Here is a 17392-nt window from a genome sequence, read left to right on the forward strand (position 1 = left end):
AAACTAAGATATAGATTTTTTTTGCATGCTTATTTGAGCAGATATTAACATAACTGGTGGGCTTCTGGGTCATGGGTCGCGCATGCCACCCATGGGTGCCACCTTTGACTTCCGTGCTCTTTGATGCCCGGAGTGGTGCAATGGGTACGTGACATCATGCACGTAGCAGCGTGAGCTGCGATTGGTCTACTTTTGTGGCCACGGCGTAATTCTTTTTTATTTTATTATTTTTGCTGATAATAATTTTGCACTGTGACTTTCTGGATTTTATTGTTCTTGCTGTTTATTATTTTGCTTTGTAATACTTTTTTCTTAATCTCTTTATTTCCCTGTGCTCTTTTATTTTTTATCTATTTTATGTAAAACTTGAATTTGAATTAATTTGAAAGAGAATGCATATGAAATGGGTGGACAGTTTGTGAATGCAATTGTGTGTGTGTGTGTGTGTGTGTGTGTGTGTGTGTGTGTGTGTGTGTGTGTGTGTGTGTGTGTGTGTGTGTGTGTGTGTGTGTGTGTGTGTGTGTGTGTGTGTGTGTGTGTGTGTGTGAATGGATGTGATCTCCCTGTGAGCCTGCCTCTGTTTATTAAACTCTCCCAGCACATTTACTGTACAAAGTGAGATTGATGTTTGACTGTGCCATTTAGGAGCCCAGCCAGAGACCTTGTTACTCAGCAACTTGTGTCTCTTCATGATTATTTGGCAAGTCAAACAACTGTCAAGCCTTTTTCTAACACTCCTCCAAGTCTCTCTCTCTCTCTCTCTGTCTGTCTGGGCATCTGTCTCTCTCACTCCTCATTTCCCATATCAGTGAAGGAGAAGCAACAGTATACTATTGGTATTGTTCATAACATGACCACTAGATGGAGTAATGAGCTGCTTGACCAGCACAAAAACTTTCAAATCACTTTTTCAACCGACTTTTTTTTTTACAGACGTTTACATATTTATTTATTTTGCCCAGGTGTTTGGTGTTTATTCCTTGTGTTTTGAAATAAGTATCTCCTTTTGTCTAATATTTTACAGTTCCTTTTTGCTTTTTGACGAGTGCTATATAAAATGTATGATCTGTTTTTGGAGGTGGGAATTGGGGATGGCATGGATGAAATGCAAAGATCAAAATTTGGATTTGAAATTATGTTGAAAAGACTGTAAAACAAGACTAGGTGAGCCAGTTAAGTCAGACCCAGACTGCTGCCAATCAGTGTTGTTTCACATAAGAGCTAGCTCAAATTTCAGTTCACACAACATCATACACTTGAAAAAGGTCTTGTACCGAAACGTTGTGTATTAAATTTTCCAATTTTGAGCAAGTGAAGACAGTGTGCGGGTGTCCATTATTTTTCTAAGTTCACACAACTTGAAAGGAACTAGTTCACATCCATAGTTCACAATTCTGAATTTTGAACCAAGTTCACAGTCCCCAAAAAATGAGCAGTTCAGTTAATTTCTTCATTTTTTAATGAGCTGCTCTGAGCTATTCTTTTTCAATAGACCACCAAATCACAATGTTTGTTTAAACCAGTGTTAGCAGGTGGGAAATGTTGAATTATCATACCAGTGGGTAAAGTGTGTGTGTGTGTGTGTGTGTGTGTGTGTGTGTGTGTGTGTGTGTGTGTGTGTGTGTGTGTGTGCGAGTGTGTATACAGTATGTAATATAGCCTATATACAGTATATACGTGTGTGTGTGTGTGTGTGTGTGTGTGTGTGTGTGTGTGTGTGTGTGTGTATACAGTATATAATATAAAAATATATAATATAATGAAACGGCCTTCCAGGTCTTTGAAGTCAAAGAAAGCCACCTCATCGACCATTGATTTAAAGGCCCTTTTTTCCCTTGCCTTTCTCCTTCACTCTCTTTTCACTGTTTGGGGAGCTTTTGTTTTGATTGTCCAAATGAACCTGTTATAAGGCTCCTTCACTTCCCCTGGAAAAGCCCAAAACACAGATTCTCAGATGGACTGGAGTGCTTTAATTTGGCATTTCAGTGTGAAAGCACTGCAAGTCAACACATTTCCACACAATAACAACTACATCATATATATATATATATATATATATATATATATATATATATATATATATATATATATATATATATATATATATATATATATATAAATATATAAATATATATACACACACACACACACACACACACATATATACACACACACATATATATATACATATATATATACTGTATATATATATATATGATTGGTTGAGCCACACATGCAGCTGTCTATGTGTCAGCTTATAATTATAAGTCATTTTCTTTGCCATTCTGCCCTTCATGAGATTTCAATCAGGCTTGACAACATTTGAGGTACACTGCTGCCCTCTACAGACAGTGACTAGATTACCATGCAAGTCATTACAGTGGCAATCAACTTCATTTCTTGAATTTACATAAATACACACTGTGATCATTTTACAAATTAACTTGAGACGTTTTATGAAAATGTAAGTTTTATTAAAGTAAAAGACAACTTATTTGGAAAAACAAAAACAATTGTGACAGACCAAAACACCTGTTGTATCACAAGAAAAAGAAACTACTGAGGAGACCTGTGTGACAATTTTGTAATTTAAAAAAGAAAACATGAACAGTGAAGAGTTTCACTTCAGAAAGTGACACCTACGATCACAAAGTAATAGCAGAAAAAAATATATAGCTTTTTAAGTAGGGCAGGAAACTTTGAATTTAAATTAATCCTTAGTTGACAAAATCATTTTACAGACCAGATCCCTTATATTTTCGAGAATGATTGATGTACTCTTCAAATGTTCAGATGGCTTTCAAACAGGTGGGGTTAAAAGTGGAGGAAATTCATTCCGATGACCTGATATTCTGCGTTCACACCCCTAGCAACAACATTGCTTTGTTATTGTCCAATGGACAATTTGGCCTATGTCAATGGTTCCCAAAGTGGGTCCTTGGGACCTCCAAAGGGCCTTGAGGGTCCCACAGGGTCCCCAACAAAACAAGGAATAATTTCAGTAGTATTTCTTTCACTTGAGCACCATAAGATAATGTCTAAGGATGACTGTTTTGATTTGATTATAGGTTTCACTGTGGTATCACTTCTCCTACAGCAGAGTTATGCAATTCTATACTAAATCATAACTAACAACAAAATTCTTGAGCGTCGCCACCGCCCGATAGTTTAACTGCAGCCAACTTCTCTGCACTGACAAAGAAACGGGGCGAATGTGGTTAATGTTGGCCGACATTTCACCATTATAAAGTGAATGGACTTCCAACGGCGTGTTTCCTGAGTTACTCGTGGAGTGAACGCACAGTAGCAAAGATCAGCCGATGTGTATCTTAGCTGTTATCTATAGTCTGACCGGCAGAATAGATTTTGGCGTCTGGAGCTGTGTTTGCATTCACACCTGACCCTTAAAAATGTCTGCTACAAGTGTACTATTTCTGAGGGCAGCGTTAAAACAACACAGTATAAAAGTAGCGGGGGTGTTAAAGGAAAGCATCGCAAAGCCTAATACAAGGTTCCTACACACATTCAAAATTCAAAGCTTTTTTCTTTGATTGAATTTGAAAAACTTGATGTTCAGTATTTGTATTTGTATGCAACAACAAACATTTAAATAAATGAATTAAATGGCAGAGGGTCCACAACTGCATTTTTTGCAGTGCACCCTATCAACTGACTGACTCCCTCGCTGGTTGTGCAAAGGGCATTTTCTTAAAGCCCCAATATGTAACTTTTTACCTTAATATTACAGTTAATAAATCGTTTTGATTCTATACTGACTTCTAATAGGGAGAATGGCGCCTCTATCATTCCCACTCTGCACCCTGAACGCCTGTTTCCTGCACCGTGTAACTTCGAGGCTCGTCCATTTCCTGCTGCAGCTCCTTCAAATTAAAAGGTTTACACTGAGAAAGTAACAGGAAACTTTTATTGTGAAGTATGTATAGGAAGTGAAACCTGTTTAGCTAGCGCGATTAGCCATTTGGGGATATTTGGAGCTTCTTTTTCCACAGCAAATCAGTTATAAACACTGCAGAAAGGTTAGAAAATACAAGCAGCAGAAACTGTAAAAGAAGGCTGATATCTGAACGTACAAACAGGGAAGTGTAGCATTTATTAGCATCTGTATTTACCACTCGTGGCAGAAGAGGCCGCTGTTGCTGAGCAAGTTACACGTTGGGGCTTTAATGTTTGTATGGATTATGATTTTTAATTGGTTTTCCATGTTTTTCCTGGACTGTGTAGGAACTCTTCTCAGGACTTCTTCTCTGACATCAAAGTTCAACAGTGTCAGTCACTGTCTGGAGAGCTGGAGCTGCTGGACGAAGACTCCTGCTTACTCTTCTTCTGCTTCTTCTTAGGATGCTTCCCATGCTCCCTTTTGGTCTTTTTGCTTTTCTTCTTGTGGCTTTTAAGTTTCTTCTTCTTCTTCCTCCTCCTCTCCTCTTCATCACTCGATGAGTCTGACCTTTGTTTCTGCTTCTTCTTCTTCTTCGTGGCCTCCTCGTCACTTGACGATGAGTAAGATCTAGGAAGTAGAAATGAGACCGAATTGGGGTCATGAAATATGCGAGTCCCTGCTGATTTTTTGTTAGGGACACACTGTGACCAGTGTAATCAAATGCCTTTGAGCTCCGATGCTTGGTTAAAAACGATACACTTATATAACAAAGTGCTTTAAAGTGTTTCAAAAAGAAACAGAGAGTCAATCAGTGTCAAACAGTCCACCATGAACTGAATTCCAGTCCACCTAAAGCAGGGTTTCTCAAACTCCGGACCGAGGAGGACCCGATCTGGATCGAACTACACTCACTCCGGACCAGAACTTGTGTCAAATTAGTGTTGCATTATGATTGAATGTGTATTTACTTGTGTGCATGCCATGAGACCGCAAGCACAGTGTGACACATACAGTATGGAAAAGTGCAAGATCTAAGAACATCCCTGATCTGATTTTTTACTTTCACAGAGCTGCTTGTGTGTTTGTGTGTGCACTGTGCTGTGCACCTGTCGGCTCAAAATGCCACTATTTTCCTACGGAAGGGGTGTCGATTCCGTGCTCGCTGCCAGCTGCGCAATGGATTGCAGATTTTTCTGCAGTCGTTGGTCGCGCAAAGACTTGAAAATAGTTCAACTTGAATGGGGGGAAAAATCTATGTGTCATGTGTCACTTCTCAAGAGAACTCAGTGCTACTTTGGTTGCCTGGCAACAAACAACACTCCACTTCATTTCTGCCACTTTTTTCAAAGCAAGGCGCATCGTTACTGCAGCAAAAGTTCCCCACCTTCAGAAGGCAGCCAGTCATGTACCCACCATGTTTGCTTCTACATATGGATGTGAATTAGAATTTTCCACGATGGAGAGAAAAATCTATCAATCGTAGAGCAGCAGTTTGACCAGTGAACAATTGGGTCAGTGCCCAAGTCCAAGGCAGCCTGGTAAACCAGCTGGTCACGTGAACTCACATTTCATTTCGTTCTGTCAGACCGTCTGGCCTCCAGCCCTGGGAGGGTGTTTTCAGAAATTACAAAGTGCTCTAGCAGCCAATCAGTGACCCGCCTCATAGTTGACATTGTAACTGGGCAATCAGCTGGCAAAACAGTAATGGCTGCCTCCATGGCTATCCGCCTCGAGCAGTAACGCCAACGTTCGTCGCGTTTAACCAGCTATAAAGTGCAGTTATTGCAGAAATAGATTCAATAACAACAATTAAGCAAGTACAGGAGTATGCAAGAGTGGAGTATCTCAAAAGAAGTTTACGCCATTCTCGAGTTGCTTTGCATTTGACTGGATCCAACGCTGATTGCCTGAAGGAGTTGTCTGTCAAGGCAAGTACTTCCGCCCCAAAACCCACCCACTGCAAACAGTGGGTGAAAGCTGGAGACGGTCTGGTAGAACGAAATGAAATGCAAGTTCATGTGACCGGCTGGTTTACCAGGCTAGGTCCAAACATTTCAGGTATTTGTAGGCAAACATTTCTCCACTGATTCAAGCCACTATACTCTAATATTGAATCTGTGTAGCTTAGTTATGTTTAAATTATGCTATGGACAAATTATGGCCATTGATTCATGTTGGTGCATTTTACTGGCATTGTTCCGGACCTTTGAACTTGTGTAAAATTCACAAGTGGACCTTCAATTAAAAAATATGGAATACCCCTGACCTAAAGTCTTGACAAATCTGAGCAAGGAGCAAAATAAGGAACTATTTATTTTCCCAAGACGACAAAGACAGACACCCAAATCGAACTGACAACAAAAGCCCAGTGCAAAAATGTCAAGGTGATAAACAGAAATAACTCAATGACAGTTGTTACTTCCACCAAGGAGGTTACGTTTTTGGTGCTTGTTGGTTTGTTTGTCTATTTGTTTGTCAGCAGGATTACAACCCACTAAATTTGGAAGCAGATCCAATCAGACTCAGAAAATTTGCATATCACAGACAGCAGACTGGACTATTGGCCTTGGCAGAGGTCTGCGCTCTCCGGGTGCCCTTCTAGTTATGTGACATTGCTTAATCATTTTTTCTTGTTTGCAGTGGTATTGTAGTACTGTAGTATCTGATTTTCAGATATTAAACTATTGGTATCAAAGACAAAAATTCTGGTATCATGACAACACTAACAACTGTTAGTAACTGTTTATTTTTACGTAACAAACTGCTCTGAAGACATGAAAGTTCTAATCTAATCTGATTGACAGGTCAAAGACTTGTAAAAGGACCAAAAAGCGGATCCTGTCTCAGATTTATGAACGTTGCACATGGTCTGTGACAGTAGTTACACAATACACAGAGTCTATGAAGTTTTATGACTGATTGTTTCATGCAAACACTCTTAATAGTTATTGCCGCAAAAAGGTTTTAAACCGCTCATATGTTTGTGCACCTAGTATAACTTATTTCAACTTCACAGATAAGGACTTACATTGAAAATACATTGACTCTTTTTTTAGCGGGGGGTTCCTATCTGGAGGAGACCCCAGGGGAGCACGTGGAGAAGATGCACACTCCACACAGAAATGCCCTTTTTGATGACCCCACCTGGGCCATAGGCACTGAGGACATGGGAATGGGGACACACCCTCAGCGCCCACAGTGTCCAAGGCGGGAATCGAACCCAGGGTCCTCCTTGCTGTGAGGCGACAACGCTAACACTCCACCACCGTGCCCCTACTACATTGACTTACATTACATTGAACTGCCACAATTTTTTGCATGAATTTACCATTATAGTGTATTATAGAGAAACAAATGACATACATACAAACAAGCGTGAATCCACAATAGCTGTGGCCAGTCAGAGTTGTCATGTTGTCACAATGGCTCTGTGCATAAGTGATTTGTGACAGACATTGATTATGTGACACACACGTCACTTATAAGATCCCGTGCCAGAACCATACATCCGCTTACAGCGAGGACAAACCTTTTTTTCTGGACCAACCGACCAACCAACAGAATAACTTATAGAGCTGCTGGCTGCAGCCTTTGGGAGGTTGAACTTTTGTAGTCTTAAAAGTGTTAAAATTAGATAAGTTACCTCTTTTCTGATTTTCTATCTCTGCTGCTCCTCCGTTTCTGTCTCTCTTTCCGATTATCATCATGGGAACCTAAAACAAGCAGAAAATCGTAGACAGATCAGACAGTTGACTTGAAAAGTAGCTGCCTGTGAAGTCAAAGGGACTGACATCAGGTAAGTACAGAAAGTCAGCAGCTATAAAAGAGAAACTATAAGTCTAGTAGTAGCAATATCATGAGTAACTACTACTATTAAAGTTACTGCTACAGCTGCCTGATCTATGTGTAATGATTAAAAAAGGTGTGTGTGGGGGGGGGGTGGTATTCCACTCAGTTTGTGCTTTGTCCTTTTAAGTTCAAACTACAAAGTGGGGCTGCAACAGAGTAAAGTGTCAAATCTTCCCTCTCTGGCATCCAGAGAAAGCTGGACTCACCCATGTTGGATCTTTTCCCTCTCTCATCCCTTTGATTTATTTTGGCATAAAGCATCACAGACCAGCCGGGTTGCTAAACATGAGTGAGCTGTGTGCAGTTTAGGATTTCTGGGTTTTGAAGTTATTTTTTATTTTCAAACAGTTACCTCTTGCTGCAATTTGGAACTGCCAATGTGCAGCTTTAAAACATTTTTACAAACAAGATTTTAGAGGAAGACTTTTACATGTGTTTACTTTTTACCACTTTTACTTTTCTGCAGAATTTTTTCTTGATTATATTGATTATTTTCTGACCTCTGGCATGCTGCCCACTGCGTCCCAGCTTCGGAGGACTGCGGAGGGCCTCAGGTAAGTCGTCCTCACTCTCCTCGCTGCTGGTGCTGCTTACATCCAGAACGATGTCCTTCTGGGGGTCGACTCGGACAAAGTTCCGGCACTCAAACGTCAGGTGGCCCGCTGGGAAAATGACAGTAGAGGAGAGAATGGATGAACAAGTAGAGATTGTATTTATTTTACATCTTAGCCAATTAACTTGAGACTCTTATCCAGAGTGACATACATGACTGCCACACAGTAGAAGAAGCTAAAATTAAAATCCACTATCCGTTCAACTCACAACCAATATTATGTCAAAGCGTATACTCACGATAACCACATTTCTTGCATCCAGCTCTGATGTTGTCCTTATTGGGACCTGTGAGATAAAGTGAGTTATTTTAATGTTAGCGGCATCATACATTGTTTAAGGCAGTAGTTCGCAAAGTGGGGTCCCCAGGGGTCCTTGAGGGGGTTCCAGGTTGTCCCCAGCAAAAATGGGAATAATCTTTCTTTCTCACTATAATTCCATCTGTAAGTAACACAATGTATGACTATTTTGGTCATGGGTTTAATACACTTTATGTAATAAAACATATCAAAGCAAAATCTCCTTATCAAATGGGGGTCCGTGGTCTAATTTGTGTCAGTTTAGGGGTCCCCCTAAAGTTTTAGAAGCAGTGGTTTAAGGCATCATGGATGTGACATAAAAAATAACTAGGTTACTACTAGCATGTTACTCTGCATACCCTACATCAGCTGCATTTAGGGGGATATTCGACATGTTGGGAGAACCCCTGCCTTATTCCAGCAACTCCCTTCATTCCTAATGATGAGTAGATATTGTTCATATGTAGTCACTGTCAAACACTGTACTGTACTATACTATAATATAATATAACGGCACCAAACACGTGGTAAAATGCAACTTGAGCATATAACTTAACGTTATATAGCTAGATAAAGAAGGCTGTGGATTTGCGTGTTAGAAAGAGAGGGGGAGAGGGAGAGAGAGGCTACGCTCTGCTAACGTTACACTGATTGCTAACAGATTCTCATAGCAAGCTACATGAACTCTGTGATTTTAAAGTAACCAAAGACCTGTTTGTATTATACTTGTACCTGTTAACGTATTATACTTGCCTGGAAGAGCCATTTTTGCACTCTGCTATAAAATAATCAGCAGAAAACAGTCGTTAGCGCGCTACAAATAACCTTCCGTTCCGCGTTAGTCCGGGTCCCTCTCAAAATAGCGTCGGGCGGAAACATTTGTTGTAGGAACTAACAGTACACGTCTGTTGCTACTACTAACACTTCCGTGTCTCCTCTTTGAACATTTTATTTGCACAAATAATTGACAGGTTATTAATTTGGCAGGAACAACTTAACATTTCAACTCCCATATAATATAAGTTTAACTCAGTTTGATTTGACCTACAAGTTACAGAGAATACCGACATAGGCGAGATATGATGGCAGGACCAGGCAGGTGAAAGTGAAAAGGTAAGGCCGTTTTCCCTTTTTCATACCTGTCGGTTTAGTTAGCCTACTCTGAGTCAGAAATCTCCACTTCAGTAGCACTTGCATAGCCTGCCCTACACTACAGCAAACATTGCCGTTGTATTGCTACCTATAATATTCTGAGGGTTTTTACATGGTTGTTTGTTTATATAGGCTATCATTCATATAACCTGATTTTTATAACATTTTATCACTAGAAACGTGGCGGATTTGTTGTGTGCGTGTGCGTGTGCGTGTGTGTGATTGTTGTTGACAGTATTTTCTGATATAAAATGTTGTATATAAAAATAGGTATCCAAAGTTCCCCCTGTAACCTTTGGCTCTAGTAGGCTATGTCAACACAATGAAACTTTTGAACCTGACTTGATCCAATGTTCACATTTCTGTTCTGGAAAGAAATGTATGCAAATGTGAGCATATTTAGTAGATAATGCCTCATTTGGTATATTTCAACATACAATTTCAGAAAACGTAAAATGAAAAGGATTGTCTTAATGTAAGTTATCAACTGGGGAAGTTTCATGGTATCTATCATGTTAAAATAAATGTATACCCTATTCACCTGAATGCAAATCTTTTGCTGTGGCGGCGATTTCCACTGCCTGTAGCTTTCCAGTAGCTAGTTGACCAGGTTGTCGACCCAAGTTGTGATCCTAGAAGCTCCATTTCTGGGGGCCACCCTTTTATAACGTTCCATGTATACAAAAAACTAAAACTAAAAAACTTTGCAAGGTCAAAGAAAGATCATGAGTAGGGTTTGGATTTCACATTCACAAAATTGTGTGCTACTAAAGTAAATGCTTGTGTTCCTATAAAATACGGCAGGGAGATACATTTTGAAGACTTTTCTTCCTCACATTAGGCTACTACTTATGCTGCCAGGCACTGTAGGGGAACATTATGCCTAACTGAACAACTGTACAACTACTTCTAAAGCAGATTGTTCTCCAACATACATAATATACATTGGTTAGATGCATTCAGAATTGGAAAATCTGCCTCTAAAGTGGCTTGATGCTTCCTGTCGAATCCGGACGGGGGAAAGAATGTCAAACACTCAGATCGATCGATCCAGGATGAGCAGAAGCAGCTATGCTGAACGTGTTGTTCATGTATGAATAAAAACATATCATCTGAATAAGTCGGTTTAAGTGTAGGCTACGCCACAAATGTATTCCTTGTTGGATTGTTTGAAAATGCTTTTTATGATTTGTTTCAGCCTAGATGCCAGATGGGTGGGGTTACCGCATTGGACAGCATGATCAGTGCTGGAGAGTTTAGACAATCACAGGAAGAGTATTTCAATTTAGTTCACTGTTCTGTAACAACTTAGCTGATCCTACCAGAACTGCCCTGGCCTGATGTGTTCAACCTCCCCCATCATGGTAGGCCGACTCCAAGCAGGTTATTAACACATATGTACTCAGACGTGTTTGTGGTCCTGTTTGACCCGTGCCTGATGGCTTTGCCAGTAAAGCCCTGTGGTTTGTGTGAAGGGTTAATTGAAGGCAGCTACAGTCAGTCGGGCTGACAGATGTGCAGCCCCCAGACATGCTCTCATCACCAGTCTCTCTCTCTCTCTCTCTCTCTCTCTCTCTCTCTCTCTCTCTCTCTCTCTCTCTCTCTCTCTCTCTCTCTCTCACACACACACACACACACTTGTTCTTTGATCACAGATTTCTACTATTCCTGTTATAGTCTACTTAATCAGCATTCTACACACAACATGCTAGCTAGCACATTGCAGAGGAATTCTGGTGACTTGCTAAACTCCAACCACAGTCAAATATACAGCAGCCAACACTCTACTCATTCAGTCTCTGGTCTTGGACTCATAACACTTTTATGATAAGTAATCTAATTGAAAACCATAGACTTGATATTTTTTTTCTCACTGAGACTTGGACAATAATAGTTTTTTGTTCTTCTTTTGGTGATTTCACTACCTTTGCATATCTTGCTGTGCCTCTTAAAAGTGATGCATCTGATTCGGATGTTTATTTATCAGCCACCCAGATGCAGTGTTGTCTACGATGACTTTGCAGAGCTGCTATCCAACATTTGTGACAGACTTTGATAGTGTATTCTATAACAGATTTCAACTTCCACATCTTGCAGATTCCAAATCCCAGTTCCGATACATAAATGTGGCCACATATTAAATTTGGAACTCTCACATGGCTTCAATATTCATGTCCCCATCTATGATGTTTTTGTATATCTTTTGATGTGTCATTTGCTGAAATCAGTCAGCCTTTCAGCCTGATACTGTAGCACTTAGGCTTAGGGCAATGTTTGTGGGTACCTCATCAACACATCTAATTGTTTTCAACTTGGAAAATGGTCCTACCTCTCGTAGTCAACTCTATACAACCTTCCTTCCTAGCTATGGCCCCCTAGCCCCGCCCCCTTCCTGGCCTCGCCCCCTCCCATCCACCACCCATATCCCCTAGTCACTCCCCCTAGCCACCCCTTGAATCCCAACTCTCTACGACCTTCATAGCCCTAGCTGAGTCCCTTTGCCCAGCCCCGCCCCCTTTCTTGACCCTCCCCCCCCCCACCACCCACATCCCCCTAGCCACCCCTCAAATCCCGACTCTCTATGACCTTTCTATCCCTAGCTACAGCCCCTCCCCTCTCACCACCCACTGGCACAAAGCCAAACAATGTTAATGATGACGAATCCCCTCCTCAAAACTCTTATGAACTTGTCTCTGCAGAGAAATGCAATGTATGCTGCATTATTCAAGTAGTTAAGTAAGTAGCCATAAAATATAATATTGTAACACCAGGCCTGACAGAGATGTTGAGATCTTACCACAACCACATGAGGGCACAAGAGTCAACACATGTCTTATTTTCCAAACATTTACATGAGTTCTATCACTCCTCAAATCTTCAAGCTTCGTTCCTGACCCCAATGTTATTGCTGTCAGGTGAGTTGAACCCAGAAAGTTACACCTCCTTTTTTTGCCAAAAAGCCTGCCATGTTCAGCCCCTTACTGAAGAAAAAGTCATCTCAACTTTAATTAGTATTTTTAGTTTAGTTTAGTTTAGTTTAGTTTATTGGACAGTTGATACAATACATGATAAATTAAGTCACATCATCATCATAAAATGTCAATGATAGCACAAAAAGTCACAGACTTATTATTTCCATTGTGGTCCCTGGTCTCGGCACATAACAATATACATGAACATTATCTCCATTACCTATACATCATAAAAGGCAAAATCAACAAATACAACATTGATACATTCTAAATCTTACAAAATGTACAGATCTTACATACACTAAGATAGGGACCCTCCCTCCAGACGTCAGACTTTTTCTAGGAGCCATTTCCGAACGTTCACCTTGAACCTAACCTCAAGCTTGATGCATGTCAAAGGCAGCTCATTCCATTCCTGAGCTCCTATACAGTATTAGTGGAGCAGATGAAATGCACTTTTAATGTAAAAATAAAATAAAAATCCAATTTGGCCACCATTTCCACCCTGGAAAAACTATTTGGGGGGCAACTGTGTGTAGAATTGTCCAATATGAAAAGAAAGATCTTGCTAAGTTGCTATCAAACAATACATTTATGATGACAGAGAAACCAGATTTATCCCACGTACATTTCAAGATGGCTGCCATCTTTAAATATGGCTGCCATTTCAGCCATTTTTACCATGGAATTTCACTGTCCAGGGCGCTTTTGATCATTCTGGTGTCAAATGACACCAAAAAACACACAAAACTTCACAAATTGCATTGCCATTTTTGAGATAAGTTGCTGCAAAATCAAGCATTTTTGATTGCAGTAATCACAAAAAAAAACTGCGATAAGCAAGCATCTTTGCCATGACGACACCATATGTCTCGTGATAACTAACCTCATAACTCTGTTGTTCCACTCAGCCAGAGGACTTTGATCATCTGACCTCATCCTCTCTCATCCACTCAGTCACCCTTTAACCAGCTGACCCCTACTCTATTTTCAAAAGAAATGCACTTTACAGTTACAGCCAATGCTAGGGATAAGCCTTGTCTAAACAATCAGGTGACATAGCCGACTCAGTACAATTAAAAACATAGCCTAGGAATGAGGCCCAGTATTTATTCAGGGAGGCAACAACAACAAAAAAGCTTCTCTGAACAGTTTAAGGAGAATCAGGGCAACCATCAAAAGCTGTAGAAAGCCATAAAAAGTTTGGGTTGTGCATACAAAGATCAAAAGCAACACCAGTCCATGTATTATTTTATCCATTGATTGTAAGGAGGTGACAGATATGGATGAGATTGCCACTTACTTTAACCAATCTGGGAACCCAACCGTTAAAAAAGTCGAAAGTCTGTCTCGAGAGACAAACACTATTCTGTGGATAAGTCCCAACTTCAAATGCCTGACCCTGCTCTCAACTGACAACCATTTTAGTTATGTAAATTGGGAGTGGCCAACATGGGTACGAGAGGATAAATTCAACACAACCTTCAGCACCCGGGACAGCGCTCAAATCCAGGTGCAGGTCACATCAAAAATCATAAAATAATAATAATAATAATAATAATAATGTTTATGCATGTTGTATCTTTGGTTATTGTTGTGCTGTTTGTTTTTGTGTTGAATAAAAAAGGAAATACTTTAGCACACTGTTTATGCTTAGTCTTGACATTTTACAAACATAGCAGTCTTACTTTTATAACAAGCTCTCTGTACCATTGTGACTACCGTATACCGTACCTGCTGGAGACGAGATAAATATTTACTTCACCTTTCCGCCACCAGAAGGTGCAAAGTGCACAGAGGACTTATACATTTCCAGTCCTTCATTACACCAATTGAAAAGGAAATGGACTGCATCTGCTGCTACAATACATCTGAGAATAAGTGCTGAATCGATGCAGAGGCGACACAATGCCATTGATGGTCCCCAAGGATGCAGTTTGCAAGGACAACATACAACAGTGTGCATCACTTACAACAGCAGAGCACACATCAACACACCCACAGTGCTGTCAGTCTAGCAGCAACTCAGAAAATTAAACACACACAACACAATGCTGTAAATGAGATATATGATGTAGTATGTACAGTATATTATGTATGATGTAGTTATGAGTTTAAGAAGAAATGCAGAAAAAAGCAACATTCCTATTGGCTCACTTAATATCTAACCTTTTAACCCATATTTACACCGGAAGTGCCTAAAACTCTGAATGCTGAATGTGCTTCACATTATAAGATTAAACTTTAAAGGAATATCTTGTGTGTTTCTCACGGAACTGTGAGCCTGGAATGTTCCAATGCCCAAATCTCATAGAAACACTGAAGTTGTTTTCTTATCTCTTATCACTTGACCTCCATGCCAAATTTCAGTCTCCTATAGGGCAAAAACTGTGTGTGTAAAGACGAACCTTTTGTGAACCGGCCGACCGACAGAGCGACCTCGAGCTGCTGGTCGCAGCAAATAAACATGACTAGACTAGACTGTAAATGACGAGGGACATTCAATTAAATAGACATTTAATTAAATACACAGTAAAATTGTCAAGTCCATTTTAACACCTTTGGAGTTAAATGAACTGTGTTATGACTTCGAGCAAATAGCTACTGTGACGGTTACTCCAGATGTCGGCGCACAAGTTTTATTTGTGTTTTGACGCGCACATGCGACTGTCTCATGTCATAGCTCCACTTCAAAACAACGCTCCACCGTTTCACCCGTTCATCTCCATCGCTTCGCTGCATGTCGTGCCTAAAGGACCATCTTATTGGAAGCTGTTGACAGGCTGGCTCTCACAACCTGCTCTGCATTTCCTGGAAAATCATTGAAATATTTGACCCAGTTCCCCTTACTGATAAGAGTGCCCTTGTTGATGATAGTATACACCTCTGTTCAGTTATACCTCTCTTTTGTATTATTCCTGTGATCACTCTATTTTCTGCCCCTATTTATTTTGAATCCCATTTCTCCACTCCTTTGTCCGGTGTGGATTTCACCTTCTGTTAGGTTTGACTGGGTCCACCCAACAAGGGAGACTTGTATTTGTGTAATGTTAATGACCCATAAGCCTGTGAGCTTCCAGTAAAAACCCAGGTTTGACACCTCATAACACCTTCAACCGTGTGTCTTCCTGACAGGGTTTATTATAGGCCTTCCTTCTACTTATAGACATCCTTAGCAACGGAATAAATATACATTTTTATGGTTGCACTGATTCGTCCTCATTTTCCACTTCCAGTGTAGCCTCTGTGAATCACTAAGCAATTATAAAAGGGGAACATTTTTGCTACTGGTCCGACGTGTTAAATTTGGGTGGCTGGGCTGTTGAAAAGTGATGCCTGTACGTTAGGACTACTTTCTTCTAGTTTATGAGTGTTTTTGTTGAGGATATTTGATATACTGTGGCAGTGTGGCCTGATTTTAGTGTCTTGATTGCATTTCATTTCAGGGTTAGGGTTTTAAATTTGAAATAATTGAACGGCATGCTTGAAATTAGTTCCAGTGATACCAGTATTTTAAGGGCTTGATAGATAGAATAAATCTTGCGTGTCGGGAGGATTATGTGCATGACGTAGGTGCAACAGGTAAAGTGATTCAAGTGTACAGAGAAGTGTTTGAATGAAGTGATCAAGTGACTGGTTGAAGTGTTCATCAGAGTGATGGCCTGTGGGATGAAGCTGTTCTTATGTCTGGTTGTTTTGGTGTATGGTATCTACAGTATAGCGCCTACCGGAGCGGAGGAGGTCATGTCCAGGGTGACATGGGTCTCTGATGATTTTTCCTGCCCGTTTCTAAGCGGTGCAGCCACTTCTATAGGTGGATTTGTGTGTGTATGGTGAGATTTGGGGAAGTGCACCGCGATTTGCTCGAGGCGACATGGAAGGGGGTGTGGCCCAGAATCAGACCCCAGCTCCCCAGTCTGCACAGACAGACAGAGGCACAGGGCAGGCGTAGAGAGAAAGAGACTGGTCTGCACAGACAGACAGTGGCACAGGGCAGGTCTGCACAGACAGACAGTGGCACAGGGCAGGTCTGCACAGACAGACAGTGGCACAGGGCAGGTTTGCACAGACAGACAGAGACACAGGGCAGGTTTGCATAGACAGACAGAGGCACAGGGCAGGTCTGCACAGACAGACAGAGACACAGGGCAGGTCTGCACAGGCAGACAGTGGCACAGGGCAGGTCTGCACAGACAGAGAGAGACACAGGGCAGGTCTGCACAGGCAGACAGTGGCACAGGGCAGGTCTGCACAGACAGACAGTGGCACAGGGCAGGTCTGCACAGACAGACAGTGGCACAGGGCAGGCGTAGAGAGCGACAAGATAATATCTTGTCTCGAGGAGTGGAGGAGGATGATAGCATTTAGTCAGTAATACACACATGCACACACAGTCACACGCACTACACATTCACGGACACACATGCAACCACAGTTTAAGACACATCTGGAAATTAGTGGCAAATTCATTTCCTCATTGGCAAGACTTTGGCACGCTATGGAGAGAGCGTCTCGAAACACACAAGGCAGTATGCACGCATACACACGCATGCACACACACAGCACGGATGGGTGCGCACACAGACACACGCACGGGTCGGACATGCACA

General features: G+C 41.0%; 1 protein-coding gene across 2 annotated transcripts; it reads right to left on the reverse strand.

Moving 5' to 3' along the window:
* Positions 1-2522: 2522 nt before the first annotated feature.
* Positions 2523-9504, reverse strand: srek1ip1 (SREK1-interacting protein 1). Of its 2 annotated transcripts, none has more exons than XM_083646994.1 (5): positions 9412-9504; positions 8600-8647; positions 8248-8409; positions 7542-7611; positions 2523-4525 (listed from the first exon to the last, which is right to left on the reverse strand). In XM_083646994.1, exons 1-5 carry the CDS (start codon positions 9422-9424, stop codon positions 4288-4290), a joined length of 531 nt encoding a protein of 176 aa, XP_083503120.1. In that variant the 5' UTR covers positions 9425-9504; the 3' UTR covers positions 2523-4287. The 2 variants fall into 2 exon arrangements, with proteins under 2 accessions (XP_083503120.1, XP_083503119.1); XM_083646993.1 differs by having other exon boundaries at positions 9391-9504.
* Positions 9505-17392: the final 7888 nt, after the last annotated feature.

This window comes from Poromitra crassiceps (assembly GCF_964638095.1).
Source record: "Poromitra crassiceps genome assembly, chromosome: 12".
Classification (NCBI taxonomy): domain Eukaryota; kingdom Metazoa; phylum Chordata; class Actinopteri; order Beryciformes; family Melamphaidae; genus Poromitra; species Poromitra crassiceps.